We start from the raw sequence: 15,580 nt of genomic DNA, 5'->3' as shown, positions 1-15,580 counted from the left end.
TGGAATCAAAATTATCTGTGTAATGCAATATTAAGATAACCTATAATTGCATTGGTTTAGAAGAATTCATTATTGACATGGATATGTTCACATTTTATGAGCGGTTAGGGTTTTCCAGAGAATTTTCAGAGCTGTGGTGATGTACTACAGAAAATAAGAATATATATGAACCAAATAACAAAAAGAAAAGTCAGTGACTTTGGCAGCTGTTTTGACAGCATATGGTATGTGACATTTTATCCTGTTTACATGTGAGGTGGTTCTAAACAACAGCTTTTTCTGAGCTTGTTAGAAATCAGAATACAAACATGTTGAGTTAATAGTTTGCAGTCACATGTTTATTAGTTTTTAACACATTGCAAGATACACCTTTAAAGACAAGGAGTAAGAAAATTTAACAACTCCAGTTGCCAGCTCTGAAGAGCCAGAGAGCTCATCTGTAGGAGCTGAAGAGCAACTATACAGCATCAGAACACAGTTCCATCTAATGCACTATGTTGTCTCTCACAGGGACTAACAGACAATGCTCAGAGGAACAAAACAGAGTAAGCATGTAGAGCTGCCTCCTGCATGTATCCTCTTAGTCTTTAGTTATTTGTAGCTTAGAAATTAGAAATTTCTAATTAGAAATTAGAAAGTAGTGACTTTCTAATTTCTCTGTGATTAGTAGCCCTGAAGAAAAATGTGATTTAGTCCAATCTCTGCTGAAGCCTGTGTGACGTTTTAATGTCCAAAACATGGCATGGCAAAGAGTTGCATAGCTTAACTACAATTTGCTTGAGGAATCATTTCCTCTTGTTAGGTTTGAATCTGCCATGTCTGAACTTCTGTTGATACCCCCTTCCTTCTGACAACTCATTACTGTCATCAGCATTCAGATATTGTGACAGTGGGCACTAGAAATTCCTAAGATAGATGAATGAGGTGTTTTATCATAATAATTGTTTTGATTTGTAACATCTGGAATCTAATATCTATATATATTCCATCTTTGTGCATTTTGGGAGCAGATGTTCACTGTAGCTCCTTTCAACATGTTTCTGGTTTTGTCTCTGACATCCTACTGTAATGGATTAAAATAAGCAATTTGGCAACTACCCAGGTCTTTAAATAAACTTTAATAATTTGGAGAATCATTGCATCTCTTGTGGCGCCAGACCAGCAACTATCTATATACATGTTTCTTTTCCTCTTACACAAGGGTTGATTTCCCTCTTTTTATTTATTAAAATTGTGGTTTATTTATCACTTCTTCTTTAAACAAATTGCACAAGAATAATTTTTACTTTTCAGTTTGTTGATCAAAATGGGTAGGTCCTTAAGCATAGTAAATCCAATCCAAAATTTAAAATGATTAAGCTTATCTACTGTTTAGTGGAAATTAGGTGGAAGTCAATGGTGGCAGTGTGGTGAATTAAAGAAATATATTTGAACTGGACTTTCATTAGGCACTTCTGCAAACAGAAATAAGAGCTGTGAAAAAGATGAATCTGAATGCCATTTTATTATGGCATGAATCTGAATGCTATGTCGTTAACAGCTATTTTGTCTGTTCTATCAAAGCTTCTTGTACAGTCATAATTATGCCAGAAAAGTTTGCAATTACCAATGTGTATTTGTGTGTTTTCTTAGTAAAGGAAGATTTTATTACACTGATTTAAGCACAGGTTCTCCTGCATACCCTTTTCAAAGGATAGTCTGGTAGTTCAGTATAGTCATAGTCTCAGAATAAAAGCTGGACCCTGGTATAACAGTATCCTTAATGAGATTCTAACTATAATATAGTTTTCTCTATTTGCATTTAATGAGGTCCTATGTCAAATATTTCTTGATCCTCCTAGTGTATGAATAGCACAATTCTAGACATCTACACTCTTTAAAGAGATTAAATGTCATCTTTGCAAAAAATCATCTGCCAAACTAAAAAGTATGAAAAGGTAGTGTAAATAGTAATAATTATGATGAACTAATAATGGATTAAGTCAAGGCATCAAGAAATCCTTCCATTCTAGATAGTTTAAATTCTATAGAATCTAGAGTATATATATTAAAGTGTACTCTTGTATTACCAAAGATAGCTTCTATGCAATTTAGAATTACTGTTAATTGTACTTTGGTTCTATACAAAGTTGGTCATGGACAACATGTTCTACCTTAAATGTTAATTATCTTCCTTTTTTTAATTGTATAGTGTTTTGGCTGGATACAATGGTACTATCTTTGCATATGGTCAGACAGGCAGTGGCAAAACTTTTACCATCACAGGAGGAGCAGAACGTTACAGTGATCGAGGCATCATTCCCAGGACTTTATCTTATATTTTTGATCAATTGCAGAAGGTATGGAACATTATTTTCTGTTAATTTCTAATGTCTGGTTTCAAATATTTAACTGTTGCTTGTGGTTGTTTTTATAATAGTATTAGTGGAAGTCCTAAAACTAATACTTAACAAAATATCTAACTTGACACGGTACTTACTGTGTGCAAGCATATATGCGTAGTTGTTTTGGCTACCTGGTTTATTGCAATAGTCTGAAAACAATGGGCATCGTTAGGGGGGGCTTTTGTTGTTGTAAAACCCAGGCTATTTCAGTTGGTGCAGCATACCTTCAGATCACACAAGTGGTTCTCCTTGTCTAACACTTATATCAGCTCCACTCCGGTTTTCTATTGCATGCATTGCATTTCATTGTTGACTTTTTATGTGATGAAATGAGTCAATAAGTGAAAGGATGTGCCAGAGTAAGCACACTAATTTTTTTTTTGTTATGTTTATTATGTTTGTGAGAAATTTAATTTTCTTTTAGTGTCTGAAATACTTACATGAGTCAACACAGTCAATTATTCCAGTACTTTTATAATTATAGGAGAAAGTGAAGAGAGGAGTCTGGTGTAATTTATGTTTTGTCTCTTCATTTATTCCACCAGGCCTATGACTCATTAATCTTCACATTTTAGCAAAGCCATTTAATTAAGCCAATTTAAATATGATTTGCCATTAACATAAATCATTCCATGGTACATTTATACTCTTTCAGTTGTGTACTGCAGAATACCAATCTGTTTGCAGAAATGTATATGGCTCACACTAACATGCCCTGTCTCAGTAAGGGTTAACAGGAGTGAGTAATTACTTTGACTCTTTGGAAGTATGGCTTTGGCAGGTAAATGTACACAGCATGTACAGGTGCACAAAAACTTGCCATTGTGGGAATGGAAATAAAAAAACACACATGATCATGTTATCTTAGACTTTCTGCTGCACTCACACAACCTCCATGGAGGACTTTTGTTGTGGAAAGTGAACAGGTTTATCGTGTAATTGCCAACAACAAACAGTGTTAACACACCAACATTCTTTTCTAATGTTAATTATGTAGTAAAGAAAAATAACTAGATGAGAATTAACTAGTATGTTTGTCAGATTCTCAACACAGAAATACGAATGTTTCCCATTTCAGACTGGGTTTTGGATCAAAAGTTATACTTAGTTACACTTATGGGGCTATTTCAATTTTCCTGCTTCCACATCATTGTTTCATATATTTTTTTTCTTAGTACATTTTCAAGGATCTCTTCTTGGTGTTTTATCTTTCCTCTTGCATTTCTTTTCATATCTGTCCCCTGTTGCATTTCTTTATACCTACAACTATGGTTTGGAAGATGCTCAAATAGTGGCGAAGAATCATTTGCCTTCTAACCCTAAGTAGTATGAAACAGGAGAAAGTGAAATCAGGGACATGAAATGCAAGACTTGTTAAGCTCTTACTTGGACAAAGCACAATTTGAAACCAAAGAAACAAAATTGGAGAACTAAATGAGAAGCAAATCAAGCCCTTTGTTTTTAATAACACCTCCTTTTAATTTAGAAATTCTCCTATTTCCATGGCATCCTGTTTGAACTGTTCCTTACTACATTTTTTCCATCCATCTGTAGTATATCTTTTAAATTATGTCCCTTGAAGTATTGAACTGTCATAACCAATTAAAAAAACACAGGAAATAATTATTAAATGAAACTGACAAGTTATATCTCAAAGTATTTCGCAAAAAACCTGCAGTGGATTGAATTATTACATTTCAACTGTGATATGAGTGCTTTCACAGTGGTTTTGTCTGCTGAAAAAAAAGTGACTGATTTTTTTATTCTCTTTTATTTCTTTAATTTTGGAAATCATAGCCCACTATTTTGAGGTTTATGTTGTTTGGATTTGGCTTTGGGGCAGGGGAAAATTGTCAACAAAACTCAGTTGTGTTAAATTACTTTTTAGCAATGTAATTTACCAAAAGAATTGTGATTGCAGAGAACAGCTGACATCATATCATATACAGTGCTCTAATGTTATGATGAAGAGAATGAAAACCAGTATGTCACTGATGTTTCTAAGTTAAGCAAATCTTATTTTTGTTGTTGTTTTTTCTTTTGCTTTGTTTTTTCTTTAAGCACAGTCTTTCTATCCATAATATGAGCATTTACCTTCTTATAAAAACTTTCTTTTTTTAGTGCAGAAGTGAAAAATGCCATGTTGCATAGTTCTGTAAACAGCTCACATGTTCTAAATATAAACAGACTTTTTAAAGTATACAGACTCAATTAAAAATCCCAGACTAAACTCATGGTAATGGTGGTTTTTGTGGGGGATTTTTGTTTTAGTGAGTGTTGTGTGTGTGTCTCTATTTTGGTTGGGAGCTTTTGTGGGTTGTTTTTTTTTCTCCTTTTTTCTTCTTGAGTCCTTATGCATATGGTGACACAAAACATGAAAGTATCAGAAGTTGAACATGTGCGCCATACCCATGAAAAGAGACAAAGTGAGAAAGTGACCTAGAGGCCACAGAAATAAATTTGTCTTCTAATCTCCCTCTGACTTCTGTTTATAACACTATTTTTTTTTTCTTATCCAGGATAGCAGTAAAGTGTACACGACTCATGTTTCCTACTTAGAAATCTACAATGAATGTGGTTATGATCTGCTGGACCCAAGACATGAGGCCTCCAAAATGGAAGATTTGCCGTAAGTAATAAATACAGAAAATCATCAAAACCAACAGGAATCATTTTAGTATACCCTATTACATTGTTTAAGGACTTTTTGAAGTTGTGCTACTGATCTCAGTGTTCATTTAATCAAAATACTTTGTTTTCACAGTTCTGTCAATTGTGGCTAAGTGTTCTGTTATTTTGCGTGTATGGAGGGTAGGGAGTAACCAAAGGTGAAAGGATTAAAAGTGTTCACTGCTATTATGCAGAAGAGATCTCTTGCAGCCACTGACAAGGAGAAGGTGCACTTGTCTTTCTCATGGCACCCTGTCTCTTTGTATGGCACGTATGACTGTGTGGGGCAGAGACGTGGAACAGATGGTATTTCCTAACAGCAGTAATGAGAATCTCCCTGCTTCTATTTGGACCTTTTACTTCAAGGATAATTATTTTCCTAGAATATGCAATTGTGAAATAAGGCAAGTTACAGCTAGAAAATAGGCCACAAGAAGCTCCAAAGAACAGTATATTTCCTTCAGAAAAGATGACTGTTATAATGCTAGTCATTGATCAGACACTAGCACCTAGTGATTGGAGAAGGGTAGTAAACAAAGGTTTGTAGATCATGAATGCTCCAGCTGGTGAAGTTAAAGATTTCTAATTTATAGGAAATCCAAGTCCTAGTCTTCAAGTCTGAAATAATAGTTTATAGTCTGTGCTATTTTTAAATAGCTAAGCAAACACTCAATAGGTGTGAATAAGTGAGTTGTTTACTGGATTTGCAAGTACCCTGAAATAATGCTGGGTGCCATGGATTTTATCATTCAACATGATGGTAACAGACACTTGTAAATAGCAATAAAATCACTGCTGATACAGGAGCAGGAAATATGCTAAAAATTTTCAGTGGGACAATAAAAGAAAATCAATATAATTTTATTTTGAAATAACTAATTATGTTATTCACATGTTATTAAATTTTATTTATTAAAAAATCTTGCAACACAAGATTTTGTGTTTAAATGGAGCTTTGTTTTTTCATGCAGTATGGAGTATCTAGGATATGTGTGTACAAAGTAATTTTCAAGATCGATCTTTATGAAAGAAGCTGGTCTAGAGATTAGGAAAGCAGCAGACAAATGCAAAGCGTGGGACTGGGCTGTGAATTGGTCTAATTGTTTCAGTTTATTTACCTGAAAAACGGAAGTAGAATTTATTGCTTTATGACACATCCGTGCTATGAAGACTGTTTGTCATTATCACTGTCTTTCATGATGAAGTTTAGGATTCTAATCTAATTTATTTTCTGCTTCCTGTGGCATTCAGACCAAAATTTTAGTCAGAGGCTGATTTGCATAGTATAATTTGGTGCTGTGTCCATTTTTGCATGGACAGAAAATAGTAAATAGTGTGTTACACTTTTTTATACTTATTAGATTTAATGCTATCAAGTTATTCAAGTTTATTACATTAATAATTTCATTTATTAAGTTATTTGAAATATTTTATCTGAACTCATTCAATTTAACATTTTATAAGGATGAATTTATTCACTTCAAAGAAACTTAATAATATAATTGCAAATTTGAAACAGATATTTGGGGTCACATGCTCTGGAAAATGTCATGTTTTAAAACTAGGTACTGAATATTTTCTAATAGTTGTGATTTTTAGAATCCTTGAATTAAGTTTATGTATGGTGATTCAATTGAACTAAAGAATAATTCTGTGTTGGGTATAAGGTTATTTTAAAGCATAAAAGTTCACGGATAATTTGATTGTAAATTAGGAATAAAGCATGCTGGGATAGTAAACTTGCATAGTGTATACTACTGCAGGATGAGTTTTAGTAAGATAATATATTTTTCTCTGCAGAGTATTATTAATGAGTGCTTTAAGGTTTTACTCTACATGGGCATTATTTCCACTACATTGTTTATCAAGAAAATATATTCTGTAAACTAAAACTATACGTACATAAGTCACATTTATTATGTGTAAAAGTATTTAATTAATAAAATGTTTTGTTTATTTTTTAATATTGTAGTCTGGAAATTCAAAACTTAAATATTTCTAGTGTCATTCTGATCTAAAAGGGAGTAAAAGTTGCAGGAATAGGTGGTTGTATGATTAACTATATTTCAATTACTTAAAAGATAAAATAGAGGTTATTTATAAGTAAATAATTGTATTTTTAAATATATCAGGTGTTTATCATGTAATATATATATTTTTGGAGAATTTTATGTGCTTAAAACCTCTTAATATTTTAGTGACAGTAAGCAAAATACAAAATAATAGCTAAGTTTGCTTGAAGGCCTATATTTAATGAGAATATTAAAAAGAATTTGGTTTTTGTACTTTAAAGGTGTCACATTATACATAATTTTCTGTTCAACCCCACAGTGGATCATCTAAGCTTTGAGCACCATAAAAAGCCAAAGACTTTTTACAGCTTCAAACCCTATGTTCTTGGGTGAATATTAGCAGTCTCTGCTGATACTTTCCTAAGTATTTAAGATGGACAGGAAGAGTATTGAAGAAATGTCAGTTTAGAAGAATAAACAAAATGATTAGTTAACCTCATGTAATGAGCAAATTGTTCTGGAATAGTATTGCTATCCTTATTCTTGCAAAAGAAGGGGATGTAATTTGAATGAAAGATATGTACTTCTGACCAACAAACTCTTCTTATCTTTATGTTACCAGCTCAGCTTGGGGACTAAGCGCAGATTGCATTCAGGTGATAGAGGCTGTGAAAGGCTTGTGGATTCATGACAGACTTGTTGATAGTACTTGAAAAATGAGACATTGAAACTGTATTTGATGCTTAAGGCAAAAGGAATAATGCACATTTTTTAAATTGTCCATTACATCTAAACACTATATGATTAGACCTGGAATCTTGGCTTCTGAAGTCAAGGTTTTGTGTGTAGCCATACTTTGTGTATTCTGTAGACTATGAGATTTTCATCTTAGCACTGCTTACTCATTTCATCAGAGATGCCAGATGAGGAAGGAAGAGGCTCTCACAAAAACAACCACTACTTTTCTGTAAATAAATTCCTGACAAATGCATGAATATGGGCCATATAACTGCACGTCTATATGTATACATATACAGATTCCTGCAGAGAACTATGAAGAAATTTAATTTAATATTCACAATCTAATTCTGTGTGTATCTGTAGAGAATTCCATGTTTCTACAAGGACATTATGATTGTTTTCAACACATAAAGGTATGAAATAATTGCTATAAAACACAGCTGGTAGAAGACTATTTAAATACTTACTGCCACCTTATGTTTTGCAGGAGTGTTCAAATTAGGAACACTTTTCTAAAGCTCTTAATTTGCTGTGCATTTGTGAATGTGAGCCTTTTATCTCCAACAGGTTCTTGGTTGTAGTGTATATGTGACCAAATGTTACTGAATTTCACTTTAATTGCGACCTATCAGAAAAGTTCTTCCTAACGTGTTCTTATTTATCCAGAAGTAAGGAATTTTTGGACATCATATATACACAAATGTAAAAACTGAATTTATAGAACTATTAGTCAAGAATGACTAGATTAATTCATAGGTAAGCAATAAGTTACTGCTTTACCACCCTGATGGCATATGAGGGCTAACTACAATTAGTGCTGTTTTGCCTTAGAATGATAATCTAAGCTGCAGTAATTGAGGAGGCACTTGTCAGGGAGCTCAGACAACCATTACTCCACAGTGATGTGGCCAGGGGAAAACAGAATGTAAATTTCAAGTCATCAAAAGGGATTCCCTGTTTTTGTGTGAAGATTCTTTAAAGTCCTCTTTGAGAGGGAAGTGTTTCATTTTTAGTGTGATGCAGTCTTACTTTAAGGAAACAACACTTTAAGCTCAGAGCCAATTTACTTCAAACATCAGCAATGATGTCTGTATCAATATATGTTAGTGACATGCAGAACTGTTGAGTTCCATGGGGTCAGTGTGAAATAATTTCCCTTTGAAACAAAACCTGTTACTGCATATTGATGCATTATCTCAAATGAGTTTGTACTCTTCTGTTTCTCTACTGCCCTCCAAGGGCTTTAGGAGTTACCAAAGTGCTGACATGGAAAGCTAAAGCAGCTACTAAAATAACTCCTGCCTTCCTTAACAAAGAAGGATAAAAATAAAATAAGGCTAAAGGTATGATCTTAAACATATAGGAAACATATTTTATTCAGTCTGATTTTTTGATGCAAATAAACTTGATTTTCTCCTCCAGCCTCAACAGTGTTAATGTCAGCCCCTTTAATGGCTGTACCAATTCTGTAAACTGGAAACTGACCACCAACCATAAACCTACAAGAATATATTTCCAGTGTTCTGAGAATTATCCCTATTTAATACTTCTAAGGCTAATAATATTACTAGTTCACTTTTTTATATGAAATAGATTCTTTCAAAATTAAGAGTGCTCATCATTGTGTTACTACTGAATAGGAAAAGTTAAGAGAATACAAAGTTTTGTGAGGTTAGACTTTAATGAGGAGACAGCTAAAAACTGTTTTGAAAAATTTCTTCAAAGACTGATTTTTTTTTAAATTACAGTTCAAACAAATTACACTTAAAATGCATACAATAACTTCAGCATATAAGATATATTGGTTATTCACATCCATGTTTTATGTTGATTTTTTTCCTGAAAAAGAGTGTAAAGTCCAGTGAAGCTTTTTTAAGGTAACTTTTCTACAAACATTTCAGCAAATGTCAAAATTTATTTAAGAAAATTTTTTTTGTGAGTGAGATTATTTAAGTTGCCTACAAATTCTAACAGATTTTGTATGTTTTGTTCATACATGAATCACTGATCTCACTGGTTCAGTTTTGATCCCTTGTTCTATGTGATGGGATGGGGTGAGAGAGAGTGCACAGCTTTTTTCAGATGTCAGTGAGAAAGGTTTAGCAACAAATGGCTTGATGGGGTAACTGCTTCGGTAAGACAGAATAAGAGGAGGAAGATAGGAGGCAAATCTTGCATCCCATCACATGCTGGGTGCCCTGCAGCCTTGCAGCATTGGACAGAGCCTGAATGATTTCCCCATGGCACACTGCACAAGAGCAGTACAGATCCTGGCCATGGAGAAAAGGTCTCCCTTTTGTTCTTTTGAGCCTTTGTATGATTTTCTTAGAAGAAAACAGCTTCATTCTAGAAGGTGTTCTTCTGAGAACTCAGTGAATTTATTTGGCAGCCAAGGGATCTGTGCAGCACGACTTGGGCCTGAATGCCCCCCTGCATGCGCAGCACCTCACAGGCTGTGCCTGCTCAGGTCCACTGTTACATGAATCATTAACCCCTAAACATGTAACAACCTCCAGTCATGTCCATAACATCCAGAACAGCCTAACTGTGTTTTTGTTGTCTCAAAACAGAATCCATTGGAGACAGTGGGAAGGATTTCCTATCCCAATATGATGTGTCAAGCAAGCAGTCTGCCCAAGCCCTTACTCATCTCATAGTTGTGCCATGTCTCATAAGGGAGATTATGCTCTAATTCTCTTCTTGGATGGTGTCCTGGTTCAGGGCAAATTCGGGAGAGAACCCCCAAAGAGGTTCCTCCAGAAAGCAGATTCAATCGCCCTCTCCCCTCAGCTGGTTTGGGAAAAATACCTCCTTGGAGAAAGTTGGAAAAAACTGCTTATTGAACAATTAAACCTAAACAATATTGAGCAATAAAAGCTCTTGCTGCTCCAAAAGAGATGACAAACTCAGGAAGTCCCCTTCATGGGCTGTAGCTCAACTCACTCAGTCTCTTATCAGTCCCTCCAGTGCTGGAAATGTTGTGGCCCAGGCCCGGCCTGGTGGACCACAGGTGCGAGCTAGCAGTGCTCTTCTGGGTGTTCATTCCAGAGCAGGTTTAAACAGGTCCAAAGAAAAGGGAAAAAAAAGTCCAGGGAACTTGTTTGCCTCAGCTAGCTAAAACTAACTAAAAGCCAAGGAGAGCTCTGTCCTGTTGTCTGTCCATCTGCAGAAAAAACAGTCCAGGAGGAGGAATGTGGAGGAGTGAGTGCAGTTTTCCGAAAACAAAACTCCACACTTCTCTCCCCACTTCACTCTTGAAACAAGTCTTAAAGTTGCAAAACTTATTATTCAGCATAAGCAGAACATATGATTGGGGATAAAAGCAACATATAGTTAGCCCAGGACAGATAGAAAATCAAATCTGTGTGCTGTTGTGGTGGTGGTAGCTGAATAATTTTGTGGCCTTGCCTCTTGAATAAGTGTTGACTTTGTCCTCTGTTGTGGTATTCAGGTATTCATGTGGTATTCATTATCTTTTGAAAGATCATCTTTTTGGGATGATACATAAGATGATTATCCTGACAATTCTTTCCTAAAAGCTAAAGTGCCTTGTATCCATTAATTTATTCTGTTCTTCTGAACAGAATACAAGATGCATACTTGCTGCTTTTCTCTTTTAACTTGATCCTAAATTTAATTGTGGCCCTATAGTCTCCTCACAATGACACAGTATCACTATATCCTGCTCATGTATTGGTGTAGGGCTTGTGTATCTTCATATGTTGTTTTTTTGCATCATTATGATCAATTCTTAAATATTTATACATTTTTTAAGATTATTTTATATTTCTTCAATTCTAAGCCCTAGAGAAAGATATAATAATGGGAAGCTTGACTTTTAAAATGGTCATTCATTTTCCAAAATATATTAAGGGGATTTTTTATTGTTATTTTTAATGCACAAATTAATGAGATAGTATTAATTAATCAAAGGAAGTTTTAAGGTCAATATTTGCTAGTAACAAGAATTTAATAAATGAAAGCATTCAGTGTGCAAGGCTCCCCTGCGTTGGTGGCAGCTGAATTGATTCAGGAAAGGGCACAAGTTAATAAGAGTATACTGCAATCAGAATTGCTCTGGGCTTTAGTGTTGATGCAGATGCAGACAGAATACAATCTGACATTATCAAAAGTTTGATATGCAAGGCCAGACTTACACTTTGGGGTTTATCTTTTGAATGGGGAAGCTGAATTTTGGGAATAAATGAGAAATGTCTTATACCACCACAAAAAAATAAGGCTAATGGTGGGAGGCAATCATATTTGGAAGAGAAATTGTTATGATTACCAAAGATTTGTGTGTATTTGAAAAGAGTGAGTGCATTGTAATGTGTTTAAATTATTTCTCTATATTCATTTGAATGTTTTGACTATCACACTGTGAACTACTCCCACAATGTCTAAGAGCAATACTATGGAATGCTGCTTTGATGGTTGATTTCATTCTCAGTTTGAGAGAAAACCCAAATCTCTCTGGTTTTGAAGCAACTTGGAGTAATTAACCTGCAAAAACTACCTACTGATAAAAACTCAAGCCCCATACTCCCTCTTGTGGTTTATCTTGAAGAACATGAAAAATATTTATACACATATATGTATATCTATAGGTGTATATGTATGTATAGAAAATATTATCTATACTTACAGAGAAGATAAAGTTTTAGTTTAAATAAAAACAACTCCCAACTTTTAAAAATGCTCTAATTTGTTTTAAATTTTATCAGAATATGTCATTCACTCTGAAAGACATGTTATTTATCTTCAGATTTAGTGTACTTCTGTTTTAACAGATTCTTCTGTCAGTTTTCCAAATCCAGTGAGGCAACTACTTGGCCTCCATGTTGGGTACTATAGAATGTCCCAGCTGAGGAGACACTAATGTCTTCTCAGTAATGGCTCTAAAGTTTGACTCTCATTAACCATTTCAAAAGAAAAAAAGAATCTTATGTTGAAGGACTATTCAAAGAAGTGAAAAGGATTTTCAGTAAAATTTAGCAGCTCTTTAGGAGCTTGTGTCATATCCTTGATGCTTGCATCCAATTCCTTTCTGGCAGCTTCAGTCTTATAAATATGTAACTAAGAACATTTCTAACAGGGGGAATAAATAAAATCATTGTTAACTTGCTTTTAATTTAAGGAGGAGATAATTTACAGTTGTAGTTACTACCATTTAAGAAAAATGAAAAGAGAAATAGTCTTGACAAATTTTTCTAAAGTTATTAGAAACATGTTGACTACAGATGTGTTGATTCTGAAGTATTCCGTTTATATTTGTATGTCAAAATAATGGTATGCTTTATGTATCATCTGTACTTGGTAATAGCAAACAAACCCTTACATATTATTTGTTTGTGGTGAATCATCTAATCTCTTATTCTTGAAATCTTAATATCTCAATAAACAAAAATACCAAAGCTTTCTCTAAAATGTACAGTTTTCTTATATTCCTTTTCTATGTGAAGTTTCATAATAAAGGAATGAAAAGGAGATGACAGTAAAAAAAGAAATCAATGTTTCCTTTAATGTGTATCATTTATTTAACATGTTCTTTCATTATGATTGAACTTTGGTTTTAGATTTCACCTTTTAGGTGCGATCAAAATTAAATTATGAAACAACATTCCATTAAAACTCTAGTTTTCACTGTTGTTTTTATTTTGTATGTAGAAAAGTGACAATAATGGAAGACTCTGATCAAAACATTCATCTGAAAAACTTGTCTCTTCAGCAAGCAACAAACGAAGAGGAAGCCTTAAACCTACTCTTCTTGGGGGACACCAACAGAATGATTGCTGAGGTGAGATTTGCCTCTCCAATCTTCTTAATACCACCAAAATTAAAATGCTGAAAAAATCTCTTCTCCTCTCTCAAATAAAATGTATATTTTTGAAGTCCTTGGATGTAAATTAGTATGCTCTTTTTGAATGTATTTCCACAGTGAAATTAAATAAGCATTTCTCTGATGATAGTATTCTATAGTGGATCTGATTGGTGGCTCTTGAAGTCATAATTCACTGAAATTTAAAGTAGAATACAGAAATTCTCATTAACTATAGACTTACTTTTGAATGTGGCATGTATCAACATGCACAGACATGTAAAGATAAGAAAATATGTCCTTGCAAAGCATTGTCAAACATTCCCAGTGAAATTTTTCCCTGGAAGTGTTCAACACCAGTTTGGATGGGGCCCTGAGCAACCTGTTCTAGTGGAAGGTGTCTCTAGTCATGGGATGTGAGGGGACTGGGCTGTTGGAACAAGATGATCTTTAAGGTCTCTTCCAACTCAAACCATTCTGTGATTCTATGACTAAGCACTCAATTGCCTTTAAGTACTTAATATAAGTCCCCTCTTTTTTTCCTTCTTACTGCATAATAAACACGTGGTGTTTTATGGAAAAACACAAAACTAACAACCTCCCAAACCAAACAAATAAACAAAACCCACCAAAAACCCAGATGGTAGTTCAAAGGAAATTCAAAATAAATACACGCCAATATTCACACACAAGGGTGTTTTTACGGATTCTGAAAAATTCAAATTAAATGTTTCCGTATCTGTAAGGTTCTTTTGTCCCTTCATGCTTGGATATGGAACGTAAATATAAAAAAGTGTATTGTATAATATGAGCAATGGCAATGTGTCTTTACGACAAGAGAGTTGATTCTCTTTTAGAACTTTTTGGGTTTTCCTCCTCTGTATTTCCAAAAGGATATATCATAAATCATTGACAAGAAAGATACTTGGAGTATATGAATAGTCAGGTAGTTCTGTGCTCCTGCTGGATGACCACATACACCTGGACACAGGGGAAGAAGCATTTTATTACAAAACATAAATAGGTAACACAAATACTTGTTCTTTCTCATGGATGATTGTTTCAACACTTATATTTTGAGAGGTAGGAATATGTTAATGCAAGAGATAATCAACATAAGGCCTTCTCATAAACCTGAGCATTTAGGCAAGGAAGTGGTTCATGATATTGAAATAGAAATATTGGTACTGTGTGGAGGAGAGGAACTTGAAAAAGTGTAATAGAAGACAAAAGGGTTAATCTAGAGATCTAACAAAGAGGACTTATGACAGAAAACATAATTTCTCTGGAGAACCATATTTTTAGATCTTGAGTTATGATAATACTTTCTGACCTCTGAAGATTTGAACCCTCTTAAGTCAATTTTAAAGAAAAAGAAGCCAGATTAATAAACCTAAATAGAAAAGAAAGTAAAATAAATGCTTAATTCATCTTTTTTAATGATGAGTTTGGCTGTGGAAAAACTCAGATGACTGTCATGGGTCACATATGAGATGTGTAGTCTCTAAAACTGCATTCTAGTGCTTTAACCCTGAATAACCTTTCTTTGAAGAGTTGACTCTTTTGAAAATAAGAATGACAATTTAATGTATGCATTGCCTATGCTAATGCAATCTAACTTGTGATTTGAGGGGTGCATTTTTCCCTCATCACTGATTGTGCTATAAAAATGTCATCACAATATTAAAGTATTTTGCAGGCAAAATTTGTTCATTCATTCTATTTCAGAATCTAAGAGAACGTTTATAACTGAATGCTTCTTTCCAGCATGTAACTATATAGCCCAAGAGAAGGAAAAAAAGGCAACTAATCTCGTTTGCTCAGGATTACTTTGCTTAGGTCCTTTTTTCCAGTTTTGATGTGTACTACGAGTTGTGTAGATGGTAAGATGGGAGACATTTGTGCACAGATGATTCATAATGTAAAAATCCAAATAGGAACTTTTTGTCTCATAT

The 15,580-nt window shown here is 34.0% G+C and overlaps 1 protein-coding gene across 1 annotated transcript in view; it reads left to right on the top strand.

Moving 5' to 3' along the window:
- KIF6 (kinesin family member 6) overlaps positions 1-15,580 on the top strand; it is a 172,759-nt gene that overhangs the window by 29,979 nt on the left and 127,200 nt on the right. The window contains exons 5-7 of the mRNA XM_064708913.1: positions 2,192-2,339; positions 4,904-5,013; positions 13,475-13,604. Coding sequence (XP_064564983.1) covers positions 2,192-2,339; positions 4,904-5,013; positions 13,475-13,604 — 388 coding nt within the window. The remainder of the gene's footprint in view (positions 1-2,191; positions 2,340-4,903; positions 5,014-13,474; positions 13,605-15,580) is intronic.

This window comes from Zonotrichia leucophrys, chromosome 3, assembly GCF_028769735.1.
Source record: "Zonotrichia leucophrys gambelii isolate GWCS_2022_RI chromosome 3, RI_Zleu_2.0, whole genome shotgun sequence".
In the NCBI taxonomy this organism is placed as follows: domain Eukaryota; kingdom Metazoa; phylum Chordata; class Aves; order Passeriformes; family Passerellidae; genus Zonotrichia; species Zonotrichia leucophrys.
The sequence above is the reverse complement of the archived record's forward strand: the minus strand, read 5'-3'. Positions and strand labels throughout refer to the sequence as shown.